Raw genomic sequence first — 26,406 nt, 5'->3', positions numbered from 1 at the left:
CCCCAAAGTCCCTCCTCCTCCCTCTCCCCTCCCTCTCCTGGTCTTGAGATTGACGGGATCTTGCAGATGCCAAGGCTGGGTGCTGAGAAAGACTGGGGCCTGCCTTCTGGTTCCGTGGGTGCTGGGGATCCCGGGGCTTTCCAGGTGCGCAGCCTCCAAGGGCTGACGCGTCCCCAGCTCCACCCGCGGGCGGCTCCCGCGTCCGAAGAGCTAAGAGAAGGTCTATTAATTTCTCCGTGAAGAAATCGATGCTCCTGTCAGGATGGCGATCGATGCCAGTCCTGCTCGCCTGGCCCTACCCGGCTCGGGGGCCCCAGCTGCCTGGCGGGAGTCACGACTGACCCGAGGACCCGAGGCGCAGCACTCAGTGGGGGCTGCGCACCGCGCGGGATCCACCCGACCCAGACCCGGAGAGCGCACCTTTGCGTGTGGGCGTTTAGCGCCACCCTGTGGTTTCTCCTGGTCAGCGGGGCTTCGGCTCCTTGATCTCCATTTGGCTGTTAAAGGCAATCAGTTCTTCCTCTGCCCCTTCGGTGTCCATGCCTAGGTTCTGCGTTTGGTCCTTTGGGGGTCCTCTCCCTTTTCTTACTAGGGTTTAGAGAGTGTTTCACGTTTTTTCTCAACTGACGTGCACCGCGCCTTCAGGCAAGTGCGTCGTAGGGCGGGGGCTGCCTGGTGTGACCTGGACTGCAACCTTTCCCCAGCTCTATCTTCCTCCTCCCACATCTAAAAATGCAGCTGCTTTATACTCCAGGAGAAACAGCGCATCACTTCCCACTTCCCCCACCTCCAGAAGACACTTCGAAGGCGTTCGGCGGCGGCCTCTCCACTGCTCCGGGAGATGGAGGTGTATTAGCGAAAGGACTGGCACCGGGGCCCCGAAAGGGGAGTCGGCAGAGTTGGGGGCTTCGGAAGGAGGGGCGGGGCTAGAGGTGGAGGGGCGGGGCGGGGCCGCCCCGCCCGCTGGCTCCGCCCTTTCCTGGCGGCTGGTCTTTAACACCGCCCAGCGCACATGTCCAGGGAGGCCCTGTGGCTGGGAGCGCACGGACTGCCGCCCAGCCGAGCGAGGCGGACGCCGCCGCGATGCTGCGGGGCGGACCGCGCGGGCAGCTGGGCTGGCACCGCCAGGCTACCGGCCCGGGCAGCCTGCTGGCTTGGCTGATGCTGGCATCCGCGGGCGCTGCCTCTTGCCCCGATGTCTGCTGCCGCTTTGGCCCCTCGGGGCTGCGTTGTTCCAAGGCTGGGACCCTCTATAGCCTCCGCCAACTGCCGACCGCCGAGAACCTGACAGAGCTGTGAGTGTCCGACCCGCGACAGGGCGCGGGGACAGGAGGGCATAGCCCTGCCCCGAGGGCGCGGACTCGCAGCCCGACTGCTGGGTCAGGTGGGGCGGGCGCGGCGAGGGTGGCACCGCGCAGCCTTTGGCGCTGCCCCGGCTTCCTCCACTGCTGCCGCTGCCCCTTCCCCTACTAGCCCCGCGGTCACTGTCTGGATGTTGACTAGAACTCAGGGCAGCTGAGTCGCTGACCTCGGGCAAAGGGAGGGGGGATCTCCGCAGACCAGGTCTGAGAAGCTGAGCAGTCTGAAAGCCGCTTTCTGCAGCTCACCCAGGAACCCACGCTGTCCCCATAGAGGGTGGTAGTTAGCGACGGAGAACCCTCCAGTGTGGCACCTGCGCCCCTTTCCTAGGGAAAGCCATCCCCTTACTCCTCCTTGTGGTGACCAGTCAACCCCAGCTCTTCCCCCGACTTGGGAAAGCTGGAATTGGTGGGAGGTGGCGAGGAAATACACCTCTCCCCATTTCCACCATCCAGCGCCCCCAGGACCCCTCCATTTGGATGTGAGAAATGGGAACCTCCCTCCTCCTCCTCCACTCTCCTCCACTCCCGTCTCCCTTTCACCCTTGTCTCCCTATTTGGGTTAGGGAGACAGGGCTATTGCTGAAGGTTCTCCTGCCTTCCAGGTCCAAACCTGGGAGGAATCTCTAGCATTCTGCTGTCTCCTGACATTGTGCAATAATCGGTTACAAAATACTTAAGCACTTTTTAGACCTAAGGAAGTATGCTGTAATAATTGCCCTAATGATACTCAAGCATTGCCGGGTGACGGCTGGAAAATACTGGAGTATTCTGTGTGACTGGTGGAGCCAGCGAGACTTCTAGAAGAGGGAAGGAACTGCTAGAAAGCCCCTCTCCTGTGGTCTGGACGTAGAGGGTGGGCCAGCCTCCCCGGTCTCCTGCGTTGGACAGGCTAGAAGGAGTCCGAGGTGGGGGTATTGCTGTCTGGTAGTTACTTGAGCAGCCTGCAGTAATTGGCATCTTGTGGTAATTAACGGGAAGGTACTCAATATCTCTCTCTAATGGCCCTAGGGAGACCAGAAGATGGCCTTGTCTTGGTCTAAGGCTAGGTTTCTGCCTGATAGGAAACCCATCCAAGCTGTCACCCCCAGTCCTGTCCAATCATCACTCAGGCCTCCAGTCTGACTGCCTGGGTGCTCTCGCTTCCCAATTTCTTTCCAAGCCCTGAGTGAGTTCAACCCAGGGGTGAAGGGAATGGACAGGCCAGGGGCATGCAGAGTGGTGAGCTGAGCTGTCCCCTTGGGTGGGGCAGCAGTCAGATCGCCCCCACCCCCTCCTGCACAGCCCCCTCCCTCCTCCCTCACCCGTGGAGCTAACAAGGAGATAATGGACTCGAATAGACAGATTGATTATGAATCCAAATGAACGCGGCAGCTTTGAGCACGCTGACTGACAGCTTGCACAGCCCCTGGCCATCATGCTTGTGGGCTCCCTGGGTCCCTACCGCTGGGAACACTGTGGACAGGGGCTGGGGAGGGGGGAGCACAATAGGGAAGTGCCCTCCCTGGGAGTCACTAGATGCTACTCGGCAGACCTCAGGGGCGGAGGACCTGATGTGGGGTGCTGTTGGGGCCAAGGCTGGCAGGAGGGAGGAGGAGGGTTGGTCCTGGTTCCCTTCCTTGGTGCTTACCTAAGGCAAGTCCCAGGACAGAGGGGGAGGGTTCTGAGAACGAGTGGTGAGTCAGGGGCCCCTGGTGTGTGTGGCAGTGGCAGGGGGTGGGGAGGCAGGGGGATGGACATGTCACTGCAGGGTGGCTGAGTTCTCAGGAACTCTCTGGCATGTCAGATCCAGAAGCGAGGCAGAGTCAGCCGTCACCCTAATGCCTATTCACTCTTCTTTCTTTCTTCTCCCCCATCTCTCTTTCTCTGGCCCTCTATCTTTATCTATCGGTCTCTCTGACTCCCTTTTCTTATCTTTCTCCTTCTCTCTCTTTCTCTCTCTCTCTTTCTGACAGTCTCTTCCTGTACATTTCTTTTTCTGTGTCTCTGTTTCGCTCTGTTTTTCTTCCCTCCCTCCTACCCCCCATTCAGACTTCCCATCTTTCTTGTGCTGGGTGAGCCAGCCAGTCCCTCCTCCACCCCATGACTCCATCTCTGATTGCCCCTCTTCCCCTTCCCTGGTCCCTCCTGGGGCAGGAGGAGCCCAGGGGTCCCTGGCTGACAGCCTCTATGCATCTTGGTTGTGAGAAAGAAAGCACTGGGGGAGGCAGCAGGGGCTGCTTCTGAAGTCCGGGGAGGGGCCAAGGCTGTGAAGGGGCAGAGAGGGTGGGGTGTGCTGGTGCTGAGCCCACGGGGTGGCTCCTGAGCGGGCACGTTTGGGAACACACATTTGCATGCCCACAGGGCTTCCTCTGCACTGGGTGGGGCAGTGGCCATGATGAACCTGGGCCCTTTGTGGAGGAAGCAAGGGTTTGAGCACCCCCCCCCCCAGGTTGTGCCTGACGGAAAAGCAGCGCACAAAGCTGAGGAGGAAGTGACCCTGTGTGTTTATGAGCGTGTGCCCGTGCATTCTCGCACGTGTGTGGGAGAGGTATATGGGAGCTTTGTCTGTGTGCTCCTATGTGACGGTGCCTCTGTGTTCCTGCACACACGTGTGCAGTGTGAATTGTGTGAGCAGGAGCAGCTCCGTGCTTATGTTTATGCCCCTGCGAGTGTATATGTGTGCATGCTTGGGTGTGGGTATGGTGCAAAGGGAATGGGAGAGTGTGCACATGTGTGAGGGTGTGCATGTGTGTGTGTGTGTGCCACTTGTGAGGAGGTGTGTCTGAGCATCTGTGTGCCCGGGTCTGTGTGCGAGTGGTGCACATGCATGCATGCACGTTATGGTGAGGGAGTGGGTGGTTGTGGGAGCCCAGGTCTGGGCCTGACCCGTGACAGCCGTCGCTCTCCCCACAGCTATGTGGAGAATCAGCAGCATCTACACAGCCTGGAGCTCGGTGACCTGCAGGGCCTGGGGCAGCTTCGCAACCTGTGAGGGGCTGAGGGCCCTGTGGGAGTGGGCGGGGCTCAGCCAGGGCGGGAACCACAGGGTCAGGGAGAGTTCAAGTGTCCTGAGGGACTGGGAGGACCCTTGAGTCTGAGGGCTGAAGGGTGGGACAGCCAGGAAGCCCAGGGGTCTGAGGGGTCCCGGGCAGCTGCGGACTAAGGGAGCTGAGGAGGGGGCGTGGGGATCAGCCCTGGGGACTGGGATGGGCACCGAGTAGCTGTGGGCTGACCCTCCCCAACCTCTCCAGCACCATCGTGAAGAGTGGCCTCCGTTTTGTGGCGCCAGATGCCTTCCATCTGACTCCTCGGCTCAGTCGCCTGTGAGTGGACCCCGGGGTGGGCAGTAGCGGGTGGGGAGGACACCCAGCCTGGGGCTGCTAATGGACTTGGCCCTCCCTGAGGAGTTGTTCTGAGGAAGGCCCCAGCCTGGTCAGGGAAACTGTCTCCCCATCCCCCTGGGGCGGCTTCTCTACTTCTTGGCCTCATCCAGGACTGCTGGAAAGTCCTTCTTGCTGTCTCACTTCCATGCTTCATTCTTCAGAGACACTTCCCATAGATGCCTGCCCAGTCTGTCTTTCCGGAGTTCAGTGACACACCAGCCTGAAGGGAGCAGGCTGTCTCCCACTGCCCTCCTGGTGGGGAAGCCCTCGCCAACCCTGGACTAGCCTGGGGCCCTGGGTATCAGATCTTCCACTTGTCCCCCTTCCTGTCCCTGGGAGTCACAGCTGCCTCTCCTGTAGAGGGCGGAGTGGGGCATGAAGTAGGTAGAAGAGACCCTCGGAGACCTTGGCAACTCCTCCCTGGGTTTCCGAGGACAAGAGTTCACGTCCTCCCCTCCCCAGGAACTGGCCGGAGCGGCTGCCCTGTGTGGAGCGTGCAGGGTCCTCTGCTGAGTCTAGTGAGGTTTTTGGGTTACTGGAAATTGAACCCAGGGCGCTCTACCACTGAGCCACATCCCCAGCCCTTCTTATTTTCTTTTTATTCTGAGACAGAGTCTCACTAAGTTGTTGAGGCTGGCCTCCAGTTTCCATTCTCTAATCTCAGCCTCCTGAGTAGCCAGGATCACAGGCAAGTGCCACCACGCCAACCCAGTTGGATCCAGTGACTGACCACAGCAACGACCATCACAACAAACGTGATGTCATGTCACTCACTGTGTCCTGGGATTTTTTTTTAACCTCAGTTAAAAATGTGTGCTCAATGTCATTTCACAATTCTTATGTCCATGAATCATTCCAGTCAACCTGGTGACAGAGACAGATGAGAATTCGGAGAATCAGAGGGGCTAATTTTGTGGGTGGAGGTCACACAGCTGCTTTGCAGGATGGGACTCACACCTAGTTCTTCCTGTGTCCAGAGTGGTAATGTTCCTGGTCCTGGTGTGATGGTGCCTCTCCGACCCAGCCCCACAAATTCTGGAATGAAGAGAGGGTCAGGGTAGGCCCCTCATAGGAAGAGGCTCCCAGGAGCACCACAGAGCACTGGGGTCCCGCGTGGCCTGGATCAGGCCCCTTGCTGGGCTCCTTTCTTCACCTCTGTGGCTAGGGAGCTGGGTCCTGGGTCCCTTCCTGCCCCATGTTCCTTAGCCCCTGGGGAGGAGCAGGAAAGAGGAGGGGGGAGGGACCTAAGGAGGTACTTTGAGACCCTGTCCTCCAGCCAGCAGGGGGCAGGGGGCTGCGGGAGCCTGGGTTCTGGCCTCCTCTGCAGTGGGGGAGTACAGATGGAGTCCCTTCCCCCAGCTGTGGCCTCAGCACTTCACCAGCTGAGGCCCAAGGTGGGGGAGGGGGGCCGGCTGTTCCTTAGATCCCCTCCCTGGAGTCTGGGGAGGGGGTTGGGTGGGGTTAACCCTTCTTGTCCCAGGCAGAGAACTGGACTCAGAGAGCCTTACTGCCCCTGACCCCCTACCCTCACACTCCCGGGGCTCCTTCTGGCTGCCTGGGCTGGGGAGGGGAGCCCAGTGCCAGCCTCCTCCTCCCCTCCTCCCTCACACTGGGTCAGAGTGAAGTCGGTGGCCACGGAGGGGTCTGGGGTCTGTCTCACCCTGTCAACTCCTGCAGGAATCTCTCTTTCAATGCTCTGGAGTCTCTGTCCTGGAAGACCGTGCAGGGCCTCTCCTTACAGGAACTGTGAGTGGGGACCCCGGGCAAGGGACAGGGTATGTGATGTGGGGGTCTGCAGTGCACTTGTGTCCCCCTGTGACGGTATGTCCCTGTGTCTTCCAGGAGAGGGTGGGAGGGGATTGGGGGATGCACGTGGGGGTGTCTCTTTGGGGCCATGTGTTTGTGAGCTGAATGGGGACTGGGCGCCTGCCTGTCACTGCCCCCTGATGCCACCCTCCCATGGAGGACGACCTGTAGAAGGGTTACCGCCTGGGGTGGGGGGCCATGTGGAAAGCTGGCCTGGATGGCTGGTTCTCTGTGGGCCTGGGGTGGACTCCTGGGCCTCGCTGAGGATCACAGGCACACCTGCCACATGCCCGGCACCCTGCCACATGCCCAGCACACCGGCCACATGCCCTGCACACCTGCCACATGCCCTGCACACCTGCCACATGCCCTGCACACCTACCACATGCCCTGCACACCTGCCACATGCCCTGCAAACCTGCCACATGTCCTGCACCCTGCCACATGCCCAGAACCCTACCACATGCCCTGCACACCTGCCACATGCCCGGCACACCTGCCACATGCCCTGCACACCTGCCACATGCCCGGCACCCTGCCACATGCCCTGCACACCTACCACATGCCCTGCACACTGTGCATGATGCAGGGGTGAGACAGCAATGGACCATGATACTTGGTGGGCACGTGAGGCCTCTGGGTCCCTTCAGGAAACCACACCCTTCCCTCCTTGTCACCATGCTTAGACCCTTGCCTGGGTTGTCACCTGGGAGCCCAGGTTCAGGGACTCCATTAGTCTTTCACTTTCTGTATTTCTTTTTCTTTTCTTTCTTCAGTACTGGGCACTGGAGATGAACCAGGGGTGCTGCACCCCGTGTTACATCCCCAGCCCTTTTACTTTTCATTCTGAGACAGGGTCTAAGTGGCCAAGACTGGCCTCTAACTGGCGGTCCTCCTGCCTCAGCCTCCCAAGAAGCCTTTCTTTCCTTTACGGGGTCGTGACCCGAGCCTGTCCATGCCCCATCCTTCACTTCTAGGCCCTCCTCCCTGTTGTCTGACTCGCTTCCTGTGGCTCCTGAGGCCCCTGCCGCCCCCTTCCCTGACTCTCGGTCCCCTGTGCCCACCAGGGTTCTGTCGGGAAACCCTCTGCGCTGTTCCTGTGGCCTGCACTGGCTGCAGCGCTGGGAGGAGGAGGGGCTGGGCGGCCTGCGCGCTCAGAGGCTGCAGTGCTCTGGCCCCCGGGGGCAGCCCCTGGCCCTCAGCCACAACACCAGCTGCGGTAGGTGCCGGAGCTCCTGCCCATGTGGGGAAATAGGGCCACCTGCCTGGAGTGGGGTGGGGCTGAGGTGCTGGACAGGGCCCAGGGGACCAGGGGGACCAGCGTTGGCAGAAAATGAAGGCTGGGGAGGTTGCCTGGGCTCCAGCTGGGGGAGAAACACTCCTGGTGTGGGGTTCCAAGGCCACACCCACTCTAACACCCCTCGGGCATCCTGGGTGGCCAGGTGTGCCCACGCTCAAGGTCCAGATGCCCAATGCCTCGGTGGAAGTCGGGGACGATGTGTTGCTGCAGTGCCACGTGGAGGGACAGGGCCTTCAGCAGGCTGGCTGGATCCTCACGGAGCTGGAGGGGTCAGCCACGGTGACGGTGAGCAGCCCTCCACGTCCCCGCCTGTCCAGGAGAGGCCCAGGCAGGACACAGGGAACCGAGACAGAGAGAGGCAGCCAAGCCAATCAGCAGCACATAGGTGACGAGGGACAGTTTAGACAGAGATGGCAGGCTGGCACTGTGGGGCCGCCCAGGGGACACAGAAAACCTCAGGTCAACTGCAGGGCGGGACCCCTCGCCTTCACCCCAGTGACTTGGGAGGCTCAGGTAGGAGGAACCCAAGTTGGAGGCCGACCTCGGCAACTGAGTGAGATCTTGAGCAACTTAGCCGGAGCCTGTGTCCACGTGAAAAATAAAAAGGACTAGGAGTGTAACTCCGTGGTAAAGCCCCCCAGGGTTCCATCCTCAGTATCAAAAAATAGAGAAAGAAAAAGGGGACACCTCAGGGCAGACGCTGGCCCAGCAGGGACCCCAAACTCTGCTGGACCCAACAGAACTTAGAACCTCTATCTGGAAACACAGTGTTGCTTGAAAGAGGGGTGCACAGCTCGTGTGTTGGAGCTCGGAGGGACCCCACAGACACCCCTCGTTCACTGCCTCTCTGGATAAGGCGACTGTGGCCTGGTGGGTGTCCATGTGCACCCCCTGCGTGCCGGTGTCTTTCTTTGGTCCTGCACCAGGGGAAGCTCTTGGGGGTCTTTGGTCTCCTCGTGGAGACTCTGGAAGCGTCGTTTTGGGTGTGTGTTGAACCTATCCGTGAAGGAGACCAGGGTCTGTTTCCAGCTCTCTCACTAATTACTTCTTAGAGTGTCTTTCAGAAAAAAAATCCCGTCATCTGCCTGCACTTTCGTTTCCTTATCTGTACTCCGAGGACCTGGACATGATGGCCTCCTGATGTCCTGTCTGCCCCCGGGCATCCTCTGGCCTCTTTTTTATCCAGATACGTTTCTGGGCACCTTCCCAGGCCTTGCCCTGTGTCCTTAAGCTGGCCATCGGCAGCTGAGAGCAGCCACAGGGACCCAAGGCCCTGTTTACAAGGCTCTGACAACAGGTTGTGCCCACCCATCTGGCCCCATCTGGGTGGCAAAAGTGGACTCACAGGGACATGGTGTGGGCCGTGGGACTGGGGGCGTGATGCTCAGTTTGGAGGCCCTTGCTTTGGGAGAGGAGTCCACCCTGGAAATGCTGGAAGCCCCTGGACCGTGCAGAAGGGAGAGTGTGGAGCCTCGAACAGGGCGTCCAGGCACCATGGAAGGAGTGAGTAAGGGTCAGGGCAGAGCCACCGTGGGGCCACGCCCATGTGCAGACACCTTACAGCAGCTCTTGGCTTCGGGAAACTAGCAAATTTTTTACTTCCTCTTTGGAAAATTTACGTGTTTGCTAACCCCTGTGCTTCCTGATGCCTTTCTCTGGAAAAGCCACATCCTACTTGGTTACCTGGGGGGCAGGGGTGAGAGGCAGGGAGCGCGGGGCTTCCCCCGAGGTAGGAAACCCCGTCCACGTTTGTGCAATTTCCAGATAAATGAGATTTGCCCACCACCTCACCGATTTTCATCATTCTTTGGAAATAACATTTAAACATCAAGAGATGATTTTGTCTGTCTTGTCAGTTTAGAAAACATACACAAAACCCCACGGTGCAGCAAGATGAAGAATTGTCTTTGGTTTAGGTCTCAAAATTTACGCACGACACGACGTGGCCGTGGTTCCTTAGGAAGAGAATTTGAACCTGATTCAAAAATTATTTTTGGACTGAGGTTTGAACCCAGGGTGCTTTCCCACTGAGCTTCACCCCCCCAATCCTTTAAAATCGTTTATTTTATTTTATTTTGAGACAGGGTCTTGCTAAGTTGCGTGGCCGGCCTTGATCTTGTGATCCTTCTCCCTTAACCTTCCTGAGCCTGGCTCTGAGTCCATCTTTTTTTGGGGGGCGGGTACTGGTGATAGAACCCAGGGGTGCTTAGCCACTGAGCCACATCCCCAACCCTTTTAAATATTTTATTTAGAGACAGGGTCTCCCTGAGTTGCTTAGGGCCTCACTAAGTTGCTGAGGCTGGCTTTGGACTCACGATCCTCCTGCCTCAGCCTCCTGAGCCACTGGGATACAGGAAGGCTCCACTGTGTCCAGCTCTGATCCGATCTTTAGACGATAATTCAGAATCAAGTCATCGGGCCTCTCTAGCCTCACTTGGTGTCTTCACCTTCCCCCGCAGGAGCCCTCCTCTCCTTTCCCTTTGGACCCCCCCAAAAGACATCCGCTCCAACCCCCTATAGCTGAAGCCTTCCTGATTTCCCCTCTTCCCCGATCCAGAAATCTGGGGATCTGCCATCCCTGGGGCTGACCCTCGCCAATGTCACCAGTGACCTGAACAGGAAGAATGTGACGTGTTGGGCAGAGAATGATGTGGGCCGGGCTGAGGTCTCTGTCCAGGTCAACGTCTCCTGTGAGTCCCCGTGACAGCCTCTGCACCTACCCCCACTGATTCTTCTTCCTGAAAAGAGGAGGAGGGGGTTGAGGGAAGGATGGGGTGTGTCTCGCAGCTGCTCCTACCCAGCTGTTTCCAGATTCCCATGAAAACCCGATCCTGTGGGGGAAGTCCTAGGGGCTCATCAAGGCCACAGGGATGAGATGGATTTCTTTCTGGCCCTCTGCCCCAGCCTCGTACCTGAGGCCTTCCACACCAGCTGCCTGACTCTCCCTTGGCTCTGAAGCACTTCTCCATCCCAGCCCTTCCAAGGCCTTTGCCCTGCACCCTAGCTTTATTATTTTATTGCGTTTTGAATTTAGGATTTTATTCTAGGTTTGGAATGGCCACTTTAAAATTGGTGCAAATAAAAATTGGTGCAGAGACTCTACTAGTGCCCTGCACTGAATTTCCAGCTTGGGTCAACATTCGCTACACGCTGAATTTTGTGGGTAGAACAAGTTAGGCACTGGATCTTCAGTCAAAGGAACCTCAAAATTGGAGAACTGCACCCTAGTTTTAAAAGAGGGACCTTCCTCTCCTGAGTTCCTCTTTAGGCATGTTACCCACTGTCTCTAAATCTGCTGACAGATTATCTTAAATCTCCTACTTCATATCACCTTTTTTTTTTGGTAAAAGGGTTGAACCCAGGGGCACTCACCAGTGAGCCACATCCCCAGCCTTATTTTGCATTTTATTTAGAGACAGGGTCTTACTGAGTTGCTTAGGGCCTTGCTAAGTTTCTGAGGCTGGTTTTGAACTCTGGATCCTCCTGCCTCAGCCTCCGGAGTTGCTGGGATTACAGTCGGGCGCCGCCACCGGGCCGGGCACCTTTTTTCTTTTACTGTGAAAAATACCTAGACATGTGCACAAAACACCCACGCTTTAAACATTAATGAACCTTACCAGCACTTCTGAGCACCTCCCTTTCTCTCCCCAGCACCAACCTCATCCTTCCCCATACCCATCCTGATTTTTTCCAAAATCATTTTTGGCCAGGCATGGTGGGGTAATCCCAGCTACTGGGGAGGCTGAGACTGAAGGATCCTAAATTTGAGGCCAATCTGGGCAACTTACTGAGACTCTTATCTCACAATTTAAACATTTTTTTTTTTTTTTATAAAAGGGCTATGGATGTAGCTCAGTGGTAAAGTGACCCTGGATTCAATCCCCAGTGCCACCAAAAAAAAAAAAAAAAAAAAAAAGAAAGACTCCTCGTTCATTTGCCACTAGCTGGTCTCCCGCTTCTCTAGGGCTGTTATTATTTTGGGCCTGCTGCTGAGTTTTAAAGAACTTAGCCTCTGAATTTTGCATGCCTGCTGCCAGGTTTATTTAAGGTTTAGTGTCAACTTCTCCTAAACATCGTCGCTCCTTGTGACTATCTTAGACCTACTTATCTGGTTTTTCCACCCTCTGAGTTCTGCCCCCCTCCCCTCCCCTCCCGCCCTTGAACTTGCCCGGGCCACCTCCCTCCGCTGTTCCTGATTCTCGCGTTGCTCTCGGTCCCACAGTCCCGGCCAGTGTGCAGCTGGCCACCGCGGTGGAGATGCACCACTGGTGCATCCCCTTCTGGGTGGACGGGCAGCCCGCCCCGTCCCTGCGCTGGCTCTTCAATGGCTCCGTGCTCAATGAGACCAGCTTCATCTTCACCGAGTTCCTGGAGCCCACACTGGCCAACGAGACCGTGCGGCACGGCTGCCTCCGCCTCAACCAGCCCACCCACGTCAACAACGGCAACTACACGCTGCTGGCCACCAATCCCTATGGCCAGGCCTCCGACTACGTCATGGCTGCCTTCATGGACAACCCTTTTGAGTTCAACCCCGAGGACCCCATCCCTGGTGTGAGAACCACCCGGAACCCTGCCCCTGCCCTGGGCTCCATTTGGGGCGGGCATCCACGTGCCCTGGGAGGGCGGGTCCCCTTCCTGCCATGACCCCTGACCCCAGAGGTTGAAATGCGTGGTCCTGGACAGAAGGGAGCTGGTGTGCAGCCCTGGGCTGGCCTCCTTGCCCCAAGCCAGGACTTCGGAACCCCTGAGCTAGCCCGGCATCAGACCGGCTGAAGAGAACCACGCGCCGGGGCATCCAGAGCCCGGCTGGAGGAGGGCCGTGCGCATCTTCTCCCTTGAGGCCCAGCTGCCCCATCCCCTCCCACCCCCACCCCACGAAGGGGTGAGTCCCCGAGGGGCAGGGGCTCACTGCTGTCCCCCTGCATCTGACTGCTGTCTCTCCTCCCTCCTGCGCAGTCTCCTTCTCCCCAGTGGGTGAGTAGCCCAGGCTGGAAAGCAGCTTGTGTCTGGTCCCTGGAACTGAGGCTGGGGCAGAGGGCACCTGGTCCCCGAGAGGACAGCTGGGGCAGGGCGGGTAGAGCAGACACAGCATGTGCCAAGGCCCACCTTCCTGCCCGTGTCCCCACAGACACTAACAGCACCTCCAAAGACCCAGTGGAGAAGAAGGATGAAACGCCTTTTGGGGTGAGCAGAGAAGTGGGAGCTTGGGCAGGGCTTGGGGGCGGAGGCTGGGCGGAGGCTGTCTGCTTGCCGTCTCTGGGCAGAGCAGGGAGCTCTGGTCAGCTCCTGAGCCAGGCCAGGGTCCCCATAGAACAGGAAAAGGTCTGGGGGCCTGGCTCCGGGCTCCTCGGCAGGACAGAGGGACGGCTTGCTGGGGGGGCTCTGAGGGTGCCCCTGGATGAACCCCCCCCCCAGGTCTCGGTGGCCGTGGGCCTGGCCGTCTTCGCCTGCCTGTTCCTTTCCGCGCTGCTCCTCGTGCTCAACAAATGCGGACGGAGAAACAAGTTTGGGATCAACCGTGAGTGGGAAGCTGTCTGTCCGTCCGTCCATCCATCCTCCTGACTTTACTTCCTACTGGCTCTCCCGACCCTCCATCGTGGGGTGTGGGGGTGTACACCATTGTTTTAGGGTGTGCGTGTCCTCGGCTGGTGTGGGTGGCTTCGGGGGTAGCAGCTGCTAATTGGTGGCTGGACTGGAGTCAAACACTAAGTGGGTCTGCGAGGTCTGGGCTCCGCGAGGGGAGCAGCCGGGGAGTTGGCCCTTCCCCATGAGGCCTGGGGCTGGACAGGAGCCAGACGGAGAGAGGCCTGGTGCCTCCCCGTCCCCCTGCCTGCTCTCCTGCTCCCTGGCCCTCCTCCCCTGTCCCTGCAAGTTATGGGACAGGGGTGGCCTGGCACTCACGATGTGAGGCTCAGGGTGGGTGCCTGCGCGGGGACCTCTTCTGTGTGACGGTGTCTCCTCTCTAGGCCCTGCCGTGCTGGCTCCAGAGGATGGGCTGGCCATGTCTCTGCATTTCATGACACTCAGTGGCAGCTCTCTGTCCCCTACTGATGGCAAAGGCTCCGGGCTCCAGGGCCACATCATTGAGAATCCACAATACTTCAGTGATGCTTGTAAGAGGCTCTGCTGGGTCAGGGGCGAGTGCGCGTGTGTGCGTGTGTGCGTGTGTGTGTGCATGCACGCGCGCCCAGGCCTGACCGGTCCACCCCCTCCCCCTTCCTGCAGTCAGGAATGTCCCCACTGCAGCATACCTTCCTTAGGTGGGACAGCCACGGCCCGGGGCCACAGCCGACACCTGTGGGCAGGTGCTGACCCCCGTGATGCCATGGGGTTGGTGAAGGAGTAAAGCTGGATCTCAGTCCCCACCCACCCCTTGGCCGGGCATGTGTGACAGCACATCACCCTCCTAGGCTGTCCCGCTCTGTCCCTGGGGCTCCCACCTGATCCTGCAAGTCCTTCTAGGTGTCCACCACATCAAGCGCCGGGACATCGTGCTCAAGTGGGAGCTGGGCGAGGGTGCCTTTGGGAAGGTCTTCCTGGCCGAGTGCCACGGCCTGCTGCCTGAGCAGGACAAGATGCTGGTGGCTGTCAAGGTGAGCCCTGGCCGTGGGGCATGCTGGCCTGGCGCCCACCTTCTGGAGGACCACCAGGACAGGGTGCTCTGGCCGGGGGTGGGATGTCTGGGTCCGACATGGCTCAGGACTGAAGGTGGGGTGGGCTGCGCTGGCTGTAGAGATGAGGCCCCAGTGCTGTCCCCACCCCTGACTGCAGGCACTGAAGGAGGTGTCCGAGAGTGCCCGGCAGGACTTCCAGCGCGAGGCGGAGCTGCTGACCATGCTGCAGCACCAGCACATCGTGCGCTTCTTCGGGGTCTGCACCGAGGGCCGGCCCCTACTCATGGTCTTCGAGTACATGCGGCACGGGGACCTCAACCGCTTCCTCCGGTGCGAGCACCTGGCCGCCGTGCTGGTCCCCAGCCCCTGGCTCTGAGTCCCGGTCATCCCTTCCCTACAGGCGCATCCCTGCTTGACTGTTGGACTGAAGAGGACACCAGGCAGGGTCTGGAGGGCACAGTTGGTGGAGGAGGCAGGGAGAGAAGGTGGTAGAGGCGGGCATGGCCCGTGAGGAGGACACTGTAATAGGGGATTTGCTTTAGTAGAAGCCATGGGCCCCACTGTAGGAGGGGTGGACACTGCGGGTGTGGGTGTGTGTGTGTGTTTGGCATGTGGAGGCCAGGCCCGTGGGAGGTGCTGTGGAGATGACCACAGTCGTAACAAACATGGACCAGGTACTTTCTGAGTCCCAGGCCCTAGGTTACCTACTTTACAGTTCATCCTTACTGTGGTTCTATGTGCCTGAACATGGTACCTACTTTTTTTTTTTTTGTACCAGAGATTGAACCCAGGGGCAATTTAACCGCTGAGCCACATCCCTGGCCCCTTTTTACTTATTATTGTTATTATTTTTCGAGACATGGTCTCACTAAGTTGCAGAGGCTGGCTTTGAACTTGCAATCCTCCTGTCTCAGCCTCTGCAGTCTCTGGGATCACAGGCGTGTGCATGAAGACCAGCTCCCCAGCTGTTTTCATTTTTTAGTTTGAGACAGGGTCTTGCTAAATTGCTGAGGCTGACCTTGAACTTGTGATCCTCCTGGGTCAGCCTCTGGAGTTGCTGGGATTACAGGTGCGCACCACCGTGCCTGTCCTGAACATGTGTATCTTGTACAACGCTATAAATATGTGTTTATCTTTCCTAGTCTCTAAGCATGTTCGGCAATTGTTACTTGAAGAAAGTTCTGCAAGATTTATTTTTTTGGCTTTAGACAGAATAACCCCATATGTTTGCTTATTTGTGCTGGTCATTTTAATAACTTCAAGGAATGTGCCTGAGCTGGGTGCGGTGGCACCTCCCTTTAATCCCAGCAACTCAGAAGACTGACGCAGGAGGCCAGCCCGCGCAATTTAGTGAGACTCTCAGGAACTTAGCGAGACCCTGTCATGATTTAAAGGGCTGGGACGTGATAGCACACCCCTAGGTTTGGTCCATAGTACCCAGTTGGCGGAGGGTGTGTGTGTCTGTTTCACAGATAAGGGAGCCAGAGTGACTTTCTCAAGGACACACAGATAGTGAATGGTCCCAGGAGGATGAGACCCCAAACAGAACCCATGCTCCCAACTCCTGGCTGTGACAATCACCTGTTCCCTTAATTGAGTCCCTGGGAGGATGGGGCAGGGTTAGTGAGGCAGAGGGTCAGGGTGTGTAATCAGCTGCCCCTCATTCTCTGAGCCTTCTCACCAAGGCTCTCTCTAATCTCACCGTCCCCACCAGGGGGAGGGACAATGCAGGGCTCCAGTTCTGCATGAGAAAGGTCTGGGTGACTGTCCAGCTGATGGTTGTGCCTTGGTCCCCAAGCATCCCCCTGGGAACGAAGGGTCATTTCTGCAGTCAGGCTGCGAAGCTTAGCTAGGGGAGGCTGGTCCTGAGCTCGCCCTGTGGACTGGGGGCCACTGGAAGGTCCAGAGCAGTGGGAGGTACGGCCAGCCCTGTGGGTGAGGATGGCTGGAGTAGCCCGAGGAACAGGGAAGGCCCCGGATGAGTCCATCTTCTTAGTCACTTGACAGGGTGCAGGTGCAGCGCTAATCTCCAGGGATGCAGGGAAGTGTACCAAGTGGGGCTGAGGCTGCGGGAGCCGCTTCCAATACTGTGTGAAACTCTGGAAGAGCAGAGCAGGCCTCCTGAACACTCGTAGAAGAGTCTGGAAGGCTGTCCCTAGGAGGGGCCATCTGTCCCTTCTCCCCTCTGGGCCTCTGTCTGCACATTCCCTTTGCCGGGTTCACTGGACCTTCCTCTCAGTCACCTCGCCCTCGCCTGTCTTGGCCCCCTTTGAATGGCTGCCCATGTGTCTTGGTCAGGACTGGCTGTCAGTTTAGATGTCCCTCTGTCCCTGACTACTTCTTCCCCTCCCTTGCGGCTCATCAAGTGGCCCCCACACTGCCCTGCGGAGACCTGGGCTCTGGAGCCTTAACAAATTCCTGGAATTAATGCGGAGGGTCAAGGTGGCCAGTAGGGGAGGGCCATGCTGGGAAGGCAGTCAGCGGAGGCGAAGGTTCCAGAGGGATGTTGGGGAGTAGAGATGAGTGACCAGGGCCGATCTGGATTGGGGAAGCGGAGGCGGTGAAGGGCGTCCTGGAGACCTTGAGAAGGAAGGAAAATCCCATGGAGACAGGTGGACGTGGAGGGCAGGAGGACCAAGGGGGACCCCAGTGTCAGGCCCAGAGCCTGGGAGGAGGAGGCTCCTTCCATCAGGCAGGGACAGGCTGCGGGAAGGAAATGGAGCTCAGCCTGGCACGGGCTGGGGCCACGGTGCCATGGCAAGAGAGGTAGGGGCCAGTGGGCAGCTAGAGCTCCCAGGGGCTTCACAGGGGCCAGTGGGCAGCTGGGGGCGGAGCTGAGCTCACAGGGGCTTCCCGAGAGGGAGGCCCGGATGAGGGAAACGTGGGGCTCTTTCTGGCAGAGGTCCCGGCTGTGGGTGCACCTGTTTGGAACTCCCCTACTCCAACACCCCACAGCTGCTTCTCTGTCCTCCCCTTTCTCCATTTCTGCTCCGCGTCCCCCGTCCTCCTGCTCCACACCCGGCTCTCGGGGAACCCCTGTTCCCAGGCTCCTCAGGGTTCTGTCCCAGCCGGTCCCTCTTCCTTCCCCCTTTCACAGGTCCCACGGGCCTGATGCCAAGCTGCTTGCTGGCGGCGAGGACGTGGCTCCAGGTCCCCTGGGCCTTGGGCAGCTGCTGGCCATCGCTAGCCAGGTGGCCGCAGGGATGGTGTACCTGGCCAGTTTGCATTTCGTGCACCGGGACCTGGCCACGCGCAACTGTCTGGTGGGTCAGGGCCTGGTGGTCAAGATCGGGGACTTCGGCATGAGCAGGGACATCTACAGCACGGATTATTACCGAGTAAGGGTCCTCCTTCCCTGGGCCTTCCTGCAGCCTCCAAACCGAGCCCCCGGACCCAAAGCCCGCTAAGACCTGTCCTGGTGGTTGGGGTCTGCGACTCTGGCCTCTTAATTTGGATCCTCTCCTACCTCCTCGGCCCCCAGTGGAGGAGGGTCTGGCTCCTTGCTCTCCCGGACGGACGAGCCAGCACCGATGGTCTTCCCTCTTAGCCCGGGTCCCCCGAGCCCGCGCTGTAGGTCTTTAATGATGGACGGGCCCCGCGGGCGCCCCCTGGCGGTAACGCGGCCGCTCGCCGGCAGGTGGGAGGCCGCACCATGCTGCCCATCCGCTGGATGCCGCCCGAGAGCATCCTCTACCGCAAGTTCACGACCGAGAGCGACGTGTGGAGCTTCGGGGTGGTCCTCTGGGAGATCTTCACCTACGGCAAGCAGCCCTGGTACCAGCTGTCCAACACCGAGGTCAGCGCGCCCCCTCCCTTCTGTCCTCCTGTCCCCCTGCCGGTGGTTGCACCTTGCACCCTGCACCCTGCAGGGACCCCTCCTCTCCATCCAGCCCAGTTCTCTTCCTCGTCCAGTCCTCCCTCCTCTTACAGCCCCAAGTCCAGGTCCAGCTGGTTCCTCGAGGAATCTCCAGACACTCTCCATGGAGTCTGGACCCCGCGATCCTTAGCTGAAATTTATAGTGGGCCCTTTATAGTGGGGAGGGAGAGGCATGGGCGAGAGGACTTGACCCTGCAGCAGGAAGGCTGGAGGTTAGATTCTCAGAAGGACAGTCCTGCCTCCTCCCCCAGTCCTCCAGGCTGGCCACAGCCAGAACAGGCCCCAGGTGTTCTGTCTCCCAGAGCAGTTTCCGCCCCCTCCTTGGCTCACAGCTGTCAGTTTCCATTTCTCCTCCTAATGCAGTCTGCTCCCTGGAGGCTGTGGGGTGGGGGAGAGGGTTATAGATTTTAATTTTCTCAAGCACTGAGAGAAGGAATGGAATTATTGCTGCCCATAGCCCAAGTCCTCTAATGGGGAGGAGGGGAGAGTGGGGAAGAGGCTCCAGACCCCTTCTCCAACCATCTCCCCGCTACCATCTCTCCTTCTTTGGATGTCTCAGCTGTCCTAGTAGTCCTTCCTGGAGTCTAACTTTGATCTTTCTTGCGGCAGTTTCTTTTTAGAGGAACTAGGTTACCCCCCAAATGGAGAAGTGTTACCCACAGATTGGAGAAGGAAGTGAGGGTTGCCCCTTTACTTTACTTTTAAGGCCTTTAACTGCAATTCTGCTTGATTTTCTTTTCCCCGCTCTGGGGCTGAGATCCAGGGGACCCTTCCCCCCCTCTTTTCGGCCTCCAACATTAGGCTGATGGATTTGTCAGATGTCCCAGTCCCTCCCCTTCCTCAGCCCACCTGGCAGGTCTGAGTCCAGCCTGTGGAAGGGACCCACCCAGGCTTCCCAGAGTCCCCCTTGCAGTGTCAGACGGGACTCCCGGGGTCACTGTGTACCCACGGGGCACAGGCACGGGTGGTGGGGCAGGGCTGGCCTCGCGCCCCTGCCCGCCCTGCAGTCCTCTGTCTCTCCGGTGGCTCCAGGCGATCGAGTGCATCACGCAGGGCCGGGAGCTGGAGCGGCCGCGCGCCTGTCCCCCCGAGGTCTATGCCATCATGCGTGGCTGCTGGCAGCGGGAGCCCCAGCACCGCCACAGCATCAAGGACGTGCACGCCCGGCTGCAAGCCCTGGCCCAGGCGCCGCCTGTCTACCTGGACGTCCTGGGCTAAGGCCGTCCAGGGCCAGCCGTGGGAGCCGAGCGTCGGGCCTGCCACGGCCACCCCCAGCCCCAGCTGCCCCGGGGGATCGCCAGCATCTAGCTCTCCCTCAGCATGCAGAAGGGCCGGCCGGGCTGGGGAGGGGGACGTCCCCTTCTGTGGGTTCCGTCACAGCAATTATATTTATTACCCCCTGGCCGCGTCTCCTGCCAGTTCTTGGGATGACGTCTCTCCCGGAGAGGGGCGCTGGGACTCAGGTAGGGGTTTGGCTCCCCTCAGCTGCCCACCCCGCCCCGTGGCTGAGGTCACCTGGTGGTGAGGCAACCTTACCAGGCCTGTGGACCCTGACTGTCCACCTCTGTCTGCTTCGTGTTCCCAAGGCCGGGGTGTGCAGTGGGAGGGATGGCAGTCAGATGTTCTGGTGGACAGGCTGGAAGCAGTGGTGGGCAAGTTTTCTTTGGGCTGGTGTGTCCACACACAGTTAAGGACAGGTGAAGAGCCGGCCCCCGCCTCCTGTGTCTTCCCTTGTCACTTTTCTTGGCTCTAAATATTTTGAGAGCAGCACTTTGAGGCCAGGGGCTTGCAAGACGGCTGTTCCGTAAGGACAGAGCCATCTCCCGGTCCACTCTGCCCGAGGGAATAGGTGGGGTCCCCTTCCTCTCTGCCTCCTGGAACCCTTAACTGAGTAGCCTGAGGCTTCTGGCTCACCGAGGTCCCCCAGCCCAATGGGTCAGGGGACCGAGCCCTGCCTCCACGTTTCCCACGCCCAAAGCTCACGCTGAGCCAGGGAGAAGCAGATCCCCACTCCCGGCCCATCACTTCCAATCACCTGCTGACCACTGCAATAACGCACACTCCCGCGGCTCCTCGGGGCTAATGGTGGCTGTCTCATGTCCCTGGTGCACCCCCACCTCTCCGCCTGCCCTGGTGATTCAATCTGGGCCTTATCACCTCGAGGCCTAGCCCAGCGGTGTGTCTGCCTCCTGTCCAGGCTGGTTACGGCTAATGGAAGTCTGACCCAGGGCAGCAGCTGATTGATGGAGGGGGGGTCCTGTCCTGGTCCCTCAGGGCCAAGTTCACCAGCAACTCTCCTCTCCTGCTCTGTGGTGGGCAGGACTGGTGCTCACTGCCCCTGCGGGGGACGGCGTGGGAACATGGCCAGGGAGTGAGGTAGGAGGCTGGGGGATCCAATCCCACAGGTGAGCCCAGGGACAAAGGCAGAGACTGTGCAAGGACGGAGACAGGACCTACAAACAGGAGGCTAGGAGAGACTAGAGGAGCAGATATACAGACAGAGACATACTAACAGAGAAGAAGGGGAGGGGAGGGAGACAGAGACACATGAGGAAGAGACAGAGGGCCAGAGTGGTGCTGTGCAAAGTCCCAGGAGGGAGAAGCAGGAGGATCCAAGACCTCCAGACAGACTCTTTTTCTCGGACTCTTCTGGGGTTTCCCTCTCAGCCACACTCATAGCCAGTGACCTTTGAACTTCTCCCCAGAAGAAAGGAGGGAGAGGCCCAGACTGGTGGGCTCTGCAGAAGGGGACATGTGGGGGCTGCTGAGCAGGATGGGGGCCAGCCATGAGATGGCAGAAGGGACCTGCCAGGGCGTAGGAGGCATTCTAAGGTGGAGAGCACTGGGTGTCAGGGGCTCTTGGGCCGCAGCCACAGGCGTTGCTGGAAGAGCTTAGCAGGTGGGTGAGGGGCGAGGGTCTCTGGAGGTCCCCAGGGAGCTTGGGCCAGGGAGCTGCAGGGCTTTCTAGGTCCCCACGCAGGGGTCCCCACGCAGGAGCTGAAGCTCCCAGGCCGACCCATATGGCAAGTGGGGCCCAGGGACTTGTGCTGGGGAAGAGGAGGGGTCTGTCCCCAGGTCATCCGCTCATGGCCTGAAAGCCCCCACTCCCTCCCTTCACTGAGGGACACACAGGTGCACCCAGTGACCAGCACCCTGGCCTACCATGGCGACCCGACACTCACACACACAACCCGACACTCACGTGTGCGTTCTCACACACACACACACACACACACACACACACACACGCAGCACCCCTCCCCGCGTCTGCTGGATTCCATTGCCATTAACAGTGCCCCCAAGCCCCCTGTGGCCCCTGGCCCCTCCCTGTTAATTACCTCCTGGCTGTGCCAAGTCCATTAGCTGCCCCCACACCTCCCCCAGGGCCCAGCGCCAGCTGAGATGGATGGCTGCAGGGGGATCGATGGAATGGGACCCTAAGGACCCCCTGTGGGGCTGGGACCAGGACAGCAACCTGGGGCTGTGGGGATTGGACATCTGGGTCCCCAGACCTGGCCGAGGCCCCTCCCGCCGCCCTCCTCAGAGCCGGCTGCTTGGTGGGAAACAGGCTCAGAAGGTGGGGTGGGTGGGCCTCAGGAGGGCTCAGGGTGGAAGAGGCCGACTCCCTCGCCACCCGCCGCCCTCCGCCAGCCTCTTTCTTTGGGGAGAAAGAGTCAGGGTGCAGAAACCAGTGGGGCTCCCCCCAGGGCCCCCAGAACAGGGACAGGATCTTTAAAGACCAGAGGGTCCAAGCCCCAGAGACCTCTAGCCTCCCTCCCCAGCCTCTGCCTCCTTCCGGTCCTGATCCCCCTGGCTGACTTCCTGACTGACAGGAGGGCATCTGCTCAGCCTCCAGGAATGCGGCAGGTGGGCCTGGGGAGGATGCCAGGCTGGGTCCCCTGGACCCTCGGGCTGAAGGGACGTCCTAGAGAGAATTCCCCACTGCATAGGCCCTGGGCTATCTAAAAGCCATTTGGAGAGGGGGACCTGGGGCGCCTCACTTGCAGGCTGATCTGCCGGGCAATGTGGGCATCCTCTGGGGGGACAGAGGTGGGGGCAGAGGTGGCTCCATTGCTCCAACCATTGTCCCCGATTGTCTCTCTGTCCCTCACCCCACCCAATCTCTGAACAGGCTCCAATGTAGAGCTTGGGCAGCTATAGCTCTGGGGGTGGTGGAGAGGAGAGCGGTCCTGAACCAGGTGAGATGACGCATGACCACCAGGGGACCCAGCCCTGTCAGGAAAGGAGGGGGCTGGAACTGCAGGAGGAGCCACACAGAAGAAAGAGGGGAGCTGGGCATGGTGGTCACACCTGTAACCCCAGATACTCGGGAGGCTGAGGCAGGAGGATCACAAGTTGGAGGCCAGCCTTTGCAACCTCGTGAGATCTTGTGTCAAGATAAAAAATAAAAAGGGCTGGGGATGTGGCACAGTGGTAGGATGCCCTTGGGGGTCAATCCCCAGGATTGAAAAAAAATAAAAAAGAAGAAAAAGGAGGAGGAAGGAGGGACAGGACAGGGCAGCCCGAAGCAGTGCACAGACTCGAAACCCAGCGTAAAAGACCCAGCCCCAAAGGCGGGGAGCCCGGGAGGCGGAGCTCAGGGCCCCAGGTCCGCAGAAACACATCCGCGGGGGGGGGGCGGCGGCTGGTGGGCTTCGCTCTGAGCCTCACTTCCAATCCAGCCGCTGGAATTGGACGCTCAAGCCCGGCTGCCTCCAAACGGAGCCCCCTCTTCCCTGACAGGCTGGGCTCCCTGGTGGTCACCGTCTAGTCAGGCGCCTGGCTCTGCCCCTGGGAGGTGTGGGGCGCTGGGCAGTCACCGCCTTCCTGCGCCTCGAGCCAAGCCCCGGTTCTGAGCTTCTGTGTGAATGTAGGATGCTGTAGGATGCTTCTGGGTCACGCATCATCAAAGCCTCAAAGGTCTCCAATAGTATTGATCTGGGGATGGGAAATACACTCCCAAGACTTTCCATCCCTCATCCCCATGGCTTCTCTTTCTGGAGTGCCAGGAAGTTCTCCTTGCAGTCTAGCCTCATATTTCCCACTTGGATCTGAAGGGGTTACTCGGCTCTAGGCTGGCCCCCGGCAGGTCTCAGCTGCCTGGGGCCTGTCTGTGGTCAGGGCTAATGTGGGCGAGAGTTGGAGGACAAGAGGGGATAAAGTTATTAGTGTCTTCATCTTTGAGGGATATCGATTGTCAGGTCTCGGAGCTCCCTTGGTCTTATAATGGGGCACACGGGGGTGTTGGGAGGGGCACAGAGAACTCTCCCGGAGCCCCCCACCCCATATCCTGGGGTGAGCGCTCAGCTACCCAGGTCTGCTCAAGGGATGACAAGAGATAACTGGGGGGCCGCGGCTCTGGAGGGGCAGAGGGAGGGGAGGGGCTGAGAGCAGAATCAGGGCTCAGGGACCAGGTCACCCTACAGTGGCTTGGGACTTGGCCCCTGGCACTCGGCTTCGAGGAAAGAGAGAGAAAGAAGGAAAGAGTAGATTAGGAGGTTCAAGATGGCAGCCCCAGGGGGAAGTGGCGGGACCCCCGGAGGCTCTGCTCATCCACCAGCCCCAACTTCCCCTCACGCAGGCAGAGTCCCCTCCACGGACACCTGGATGTTCTGGGACACTCACCTGCCCCTTTGGACGGAATGTTCTGGATCATGGGTGGGTGTGTGTGTGGTGGGGTGGTCTTGGGCTGGTTTGAGTTGTGGGTGGCCCTCCCTGTGAGGAGGTCTGTCTAGTCCTGTCTCTGGGTCAGTGCACATTCCTGTCCCCAACCTGAGGCCGGAAGGGAGGGAGGCCTGGGAAGGGGCCTATGGATCTGGCTGTCCAGCGTCTTCAGACAGGACCCCCACGGGTGTTTAGAGGTCCTCAGCTGGGGCGACCTCCTCCGGGGGTGGGGATGGAGCTCAGCTGCAGAAGACAGAGGGTGACAGTCCCCAGGAGCAGAGGCAGATGGCAGAGGCTTGGGTGTGGGATGGCGTGAGGAGAAGGCAGATGTCCCTCTGGCCGTCCCCTCATTTCCGTCCTTCCTTCCTTCTTCCTGGTGGCTCCTCTGGGCCGGGCTCAGAGCTCTGATTCTTTTGCCCCAGAGGAGCTGGCTTCCCCTCATCTGGGCTGGGAAGGAGGTAATTAATGGCGGGGAGGCCAGGAGGGCGAGAGTTCAGGGCTGGTATCGGTATTCATCAGCAGTGGGTCCCCAGCCAGGCCTTGGATTCAGCTGGGGCCCTGTGTGTGTGCAGGGAGTGGGGACATTGAGGACCAGGAGTCCTCCCCACAGTGCTCCCCCAACACACCTCCTGCCCCTGCCCCAATTTTTCTGGAAGTCCCTCCTGCAGTGTCCTGCACCTTTGAGCCTGGGGAAGGGCAGATCCTCAAGTCCAAGTCCTCCCTGGATGTGGGGGTGGGGCAGGCCACCCCCTCCCCCAAGCCCCTGGCCAGCCCTTCCTGCGGGTGGGGAGCACATTAGGTGAGTCCCGGGCTGTGGGCCCAGCTAATTGCCTCTCAGCCTTCCCCTCATCACCAGGGTGGCCCCCCACGAGCTCCATTAGCCCCCCTCCCCTGATAGCCCCTAAATCAGCCCCAATTATTCACAGGAGTGTGGGGGGGGTTGGATTGAACTGTGATTAGAGCGAGAGCAGAGGGGGAGAGGGGGGGTCTGAGTGCCAGGCCGGCTGGTGGGCGGGCAGAGGCCGGCTGGGAGGGCAGGCGGGGGCCTGTGGGCAGGTCCAGACCAGGGACCACCCAGGGGCAGGGGCCTGGGAGCCTGAAATGGCAGGGGGGGCAGCTAGGGGGCGCTGGCTTGTACTTCTGGGACCTCGCAGGGTGAGGGAGGGGATCAGATGGGCCTGGCCCCAGGAGCGGGCCCACCTCCCCATCATCAGCGCACGGCCTGCCAAGACCACAGTCATCTTGTAAAACCTGAGTTGGAATGTGTCCCTGCTCTTCTCGGACCCCTGCAAGGGCTCCCCATCACACACAGAGCAGAATCTAACAGGATCACGAGGGTCTCAGAGGCCTGGCAGGGCCCCCCCCCTTACACCTCGGTCTGTAATGTCTGCCGCGGGCTCCTCCCTACACCCTGCGATCACTCCACCCTCCTTAGGAAGTTCCCATCGCTCTCCTGCCAACAGCACATAAGGTGAGTGCCAGGCTGTGGGCACGTGCTATGGCCTCGGGCTGTTCTATTTGCTGTTCCATCTGCCTGGGATGCTTTTCCCCCAGAAATCTGTGACTCCCCACCTCTCCTCCCTTTAGGTTTTCACCTGGAGGCTACCTTTTCAGTAAGAACTTCTGTGAACATCTACCCAAAACTACAACCCTGGTACTCCCTGTCCCCTCCATTCTCTCTCTCTCTCTCTCTCTCCTTTTTTGGAACTGGGATTGAACCCAGGGGTGCTTTACCACTGAGCTACATCCCTAGGCCTTTTAATTTTTTACAGGATCTCATTAGATCATTGAGGCTGGCCTCAAACTTGAGATCCTCCTGCCTTAGCCTCCCAAATCCCTGGGAGGCATATACCACTATGCCCAGCTGTTTTTCTCTATTTTTTGGTAATAGTACTTTTTATCATCTTATATATTACAATTTTACTGATTTAGTTTCTTTGTCATCCCTTTACTACCACCCCACTAAAATCTAAGTATCATTAAAACAAAACAAAACCATGTAGTGGATTGAACCCAGGGCATCACACATGCTAGGCAATTGCTCTACCCCTGAACCACACCGCCAGTCCTAGACAGAAACTTTGTCTTTGTCTTTTTTCTTTTTTAAACAGCTGTTGTTCCAAAGCCTAAACATAGTAGGCGCTCAATAAATCTTTATTCAATGAATGAGTGAACAATTCACTTTTCTCCAGATCAGCCCGTTAGTTCCTTCAGGGCAGGGAACTTTAAATCACTGCCTAAATAAGTCACTAAGTATAAAGTTTTTAGAAGCTGGGCATAGTGGCACATGCCTACCATCCCAGCTAGTTGGAGAGGAGGCAGGAGGATCACGAGCTCCAGGCCAGCCCCAGCAATTTACAAGAACCTGTCTCAAAATAAAAAATAAGAAACAAGAGCTAGACATGTAGCTCCCTTAGAG

At 59.1% G+C, this 26,406-nt stretch overlaps 1 protein-coding gene across 1 annotated transcript; it reads left to right on the top strand.

Annotated features, from left to right (window-relative positions):
• Positions 1-1,050: 1,050 nt before the first annotated feature.
• Positions 1,051-19,708, top strand: Ntrk1 (neurotrophic receptor tyrosine kinase 1). Its single transcript, XM_046421843.1, has 17 exons — positions 1,051-1,295; positions 4,254-4,328; positions 4,592-4,663; positions 6,401-6,469; positions 7,597-7,748; positions 7,972-8,114; positions 10,387-10,519; positions 12,052-12,381; positions 12,789-12,806; positions 12,961-13,016; positions 13,248-13,350; positions 13,799-13,945; positions 14,295-14,425; positions 14,604-14,776; positions 17,544-17,784; positions 18,084-18,242; positions 19,356-19,708. Exons 1-17 carry the CDS (start codon positions 1,084-1,086, stop codon positions 19,539-19,541), a joined length of 2,400 nt encoding a protein of 799 aa, XP_046277799.1. The 5' UTR covers positions 1,051-1,083; the 3' UTR covers positions 19,542-19,708.
• Positions 19,709-26,406: the final 6,698 nt, after the last annotated feature.

Source organism: Marmota monax, unplaced genomic scaffold (genome assembly GCF_021218885.2).
Source record: "Marmota monax isolate L192 unplaced genomic scaffold, Marmota_monax_Labrador192_F-V1.1 WCK01_AAM20220418_F8-fsc00108, whole genome shotgun sequence".
In the NCBI taxonomy this organism is placed as follows: domain Eukaryota; kingdom Metazoa; phylum Chordata; class Mammalia; order Rodentia; family Sciuridae; genus Marmota; species Marmota monax.
The sequence above is the reverse complement of the archived record's forward strand: the minus strand, read 5'-3'. Positions and strand labels throughout refer to the sequence as shown.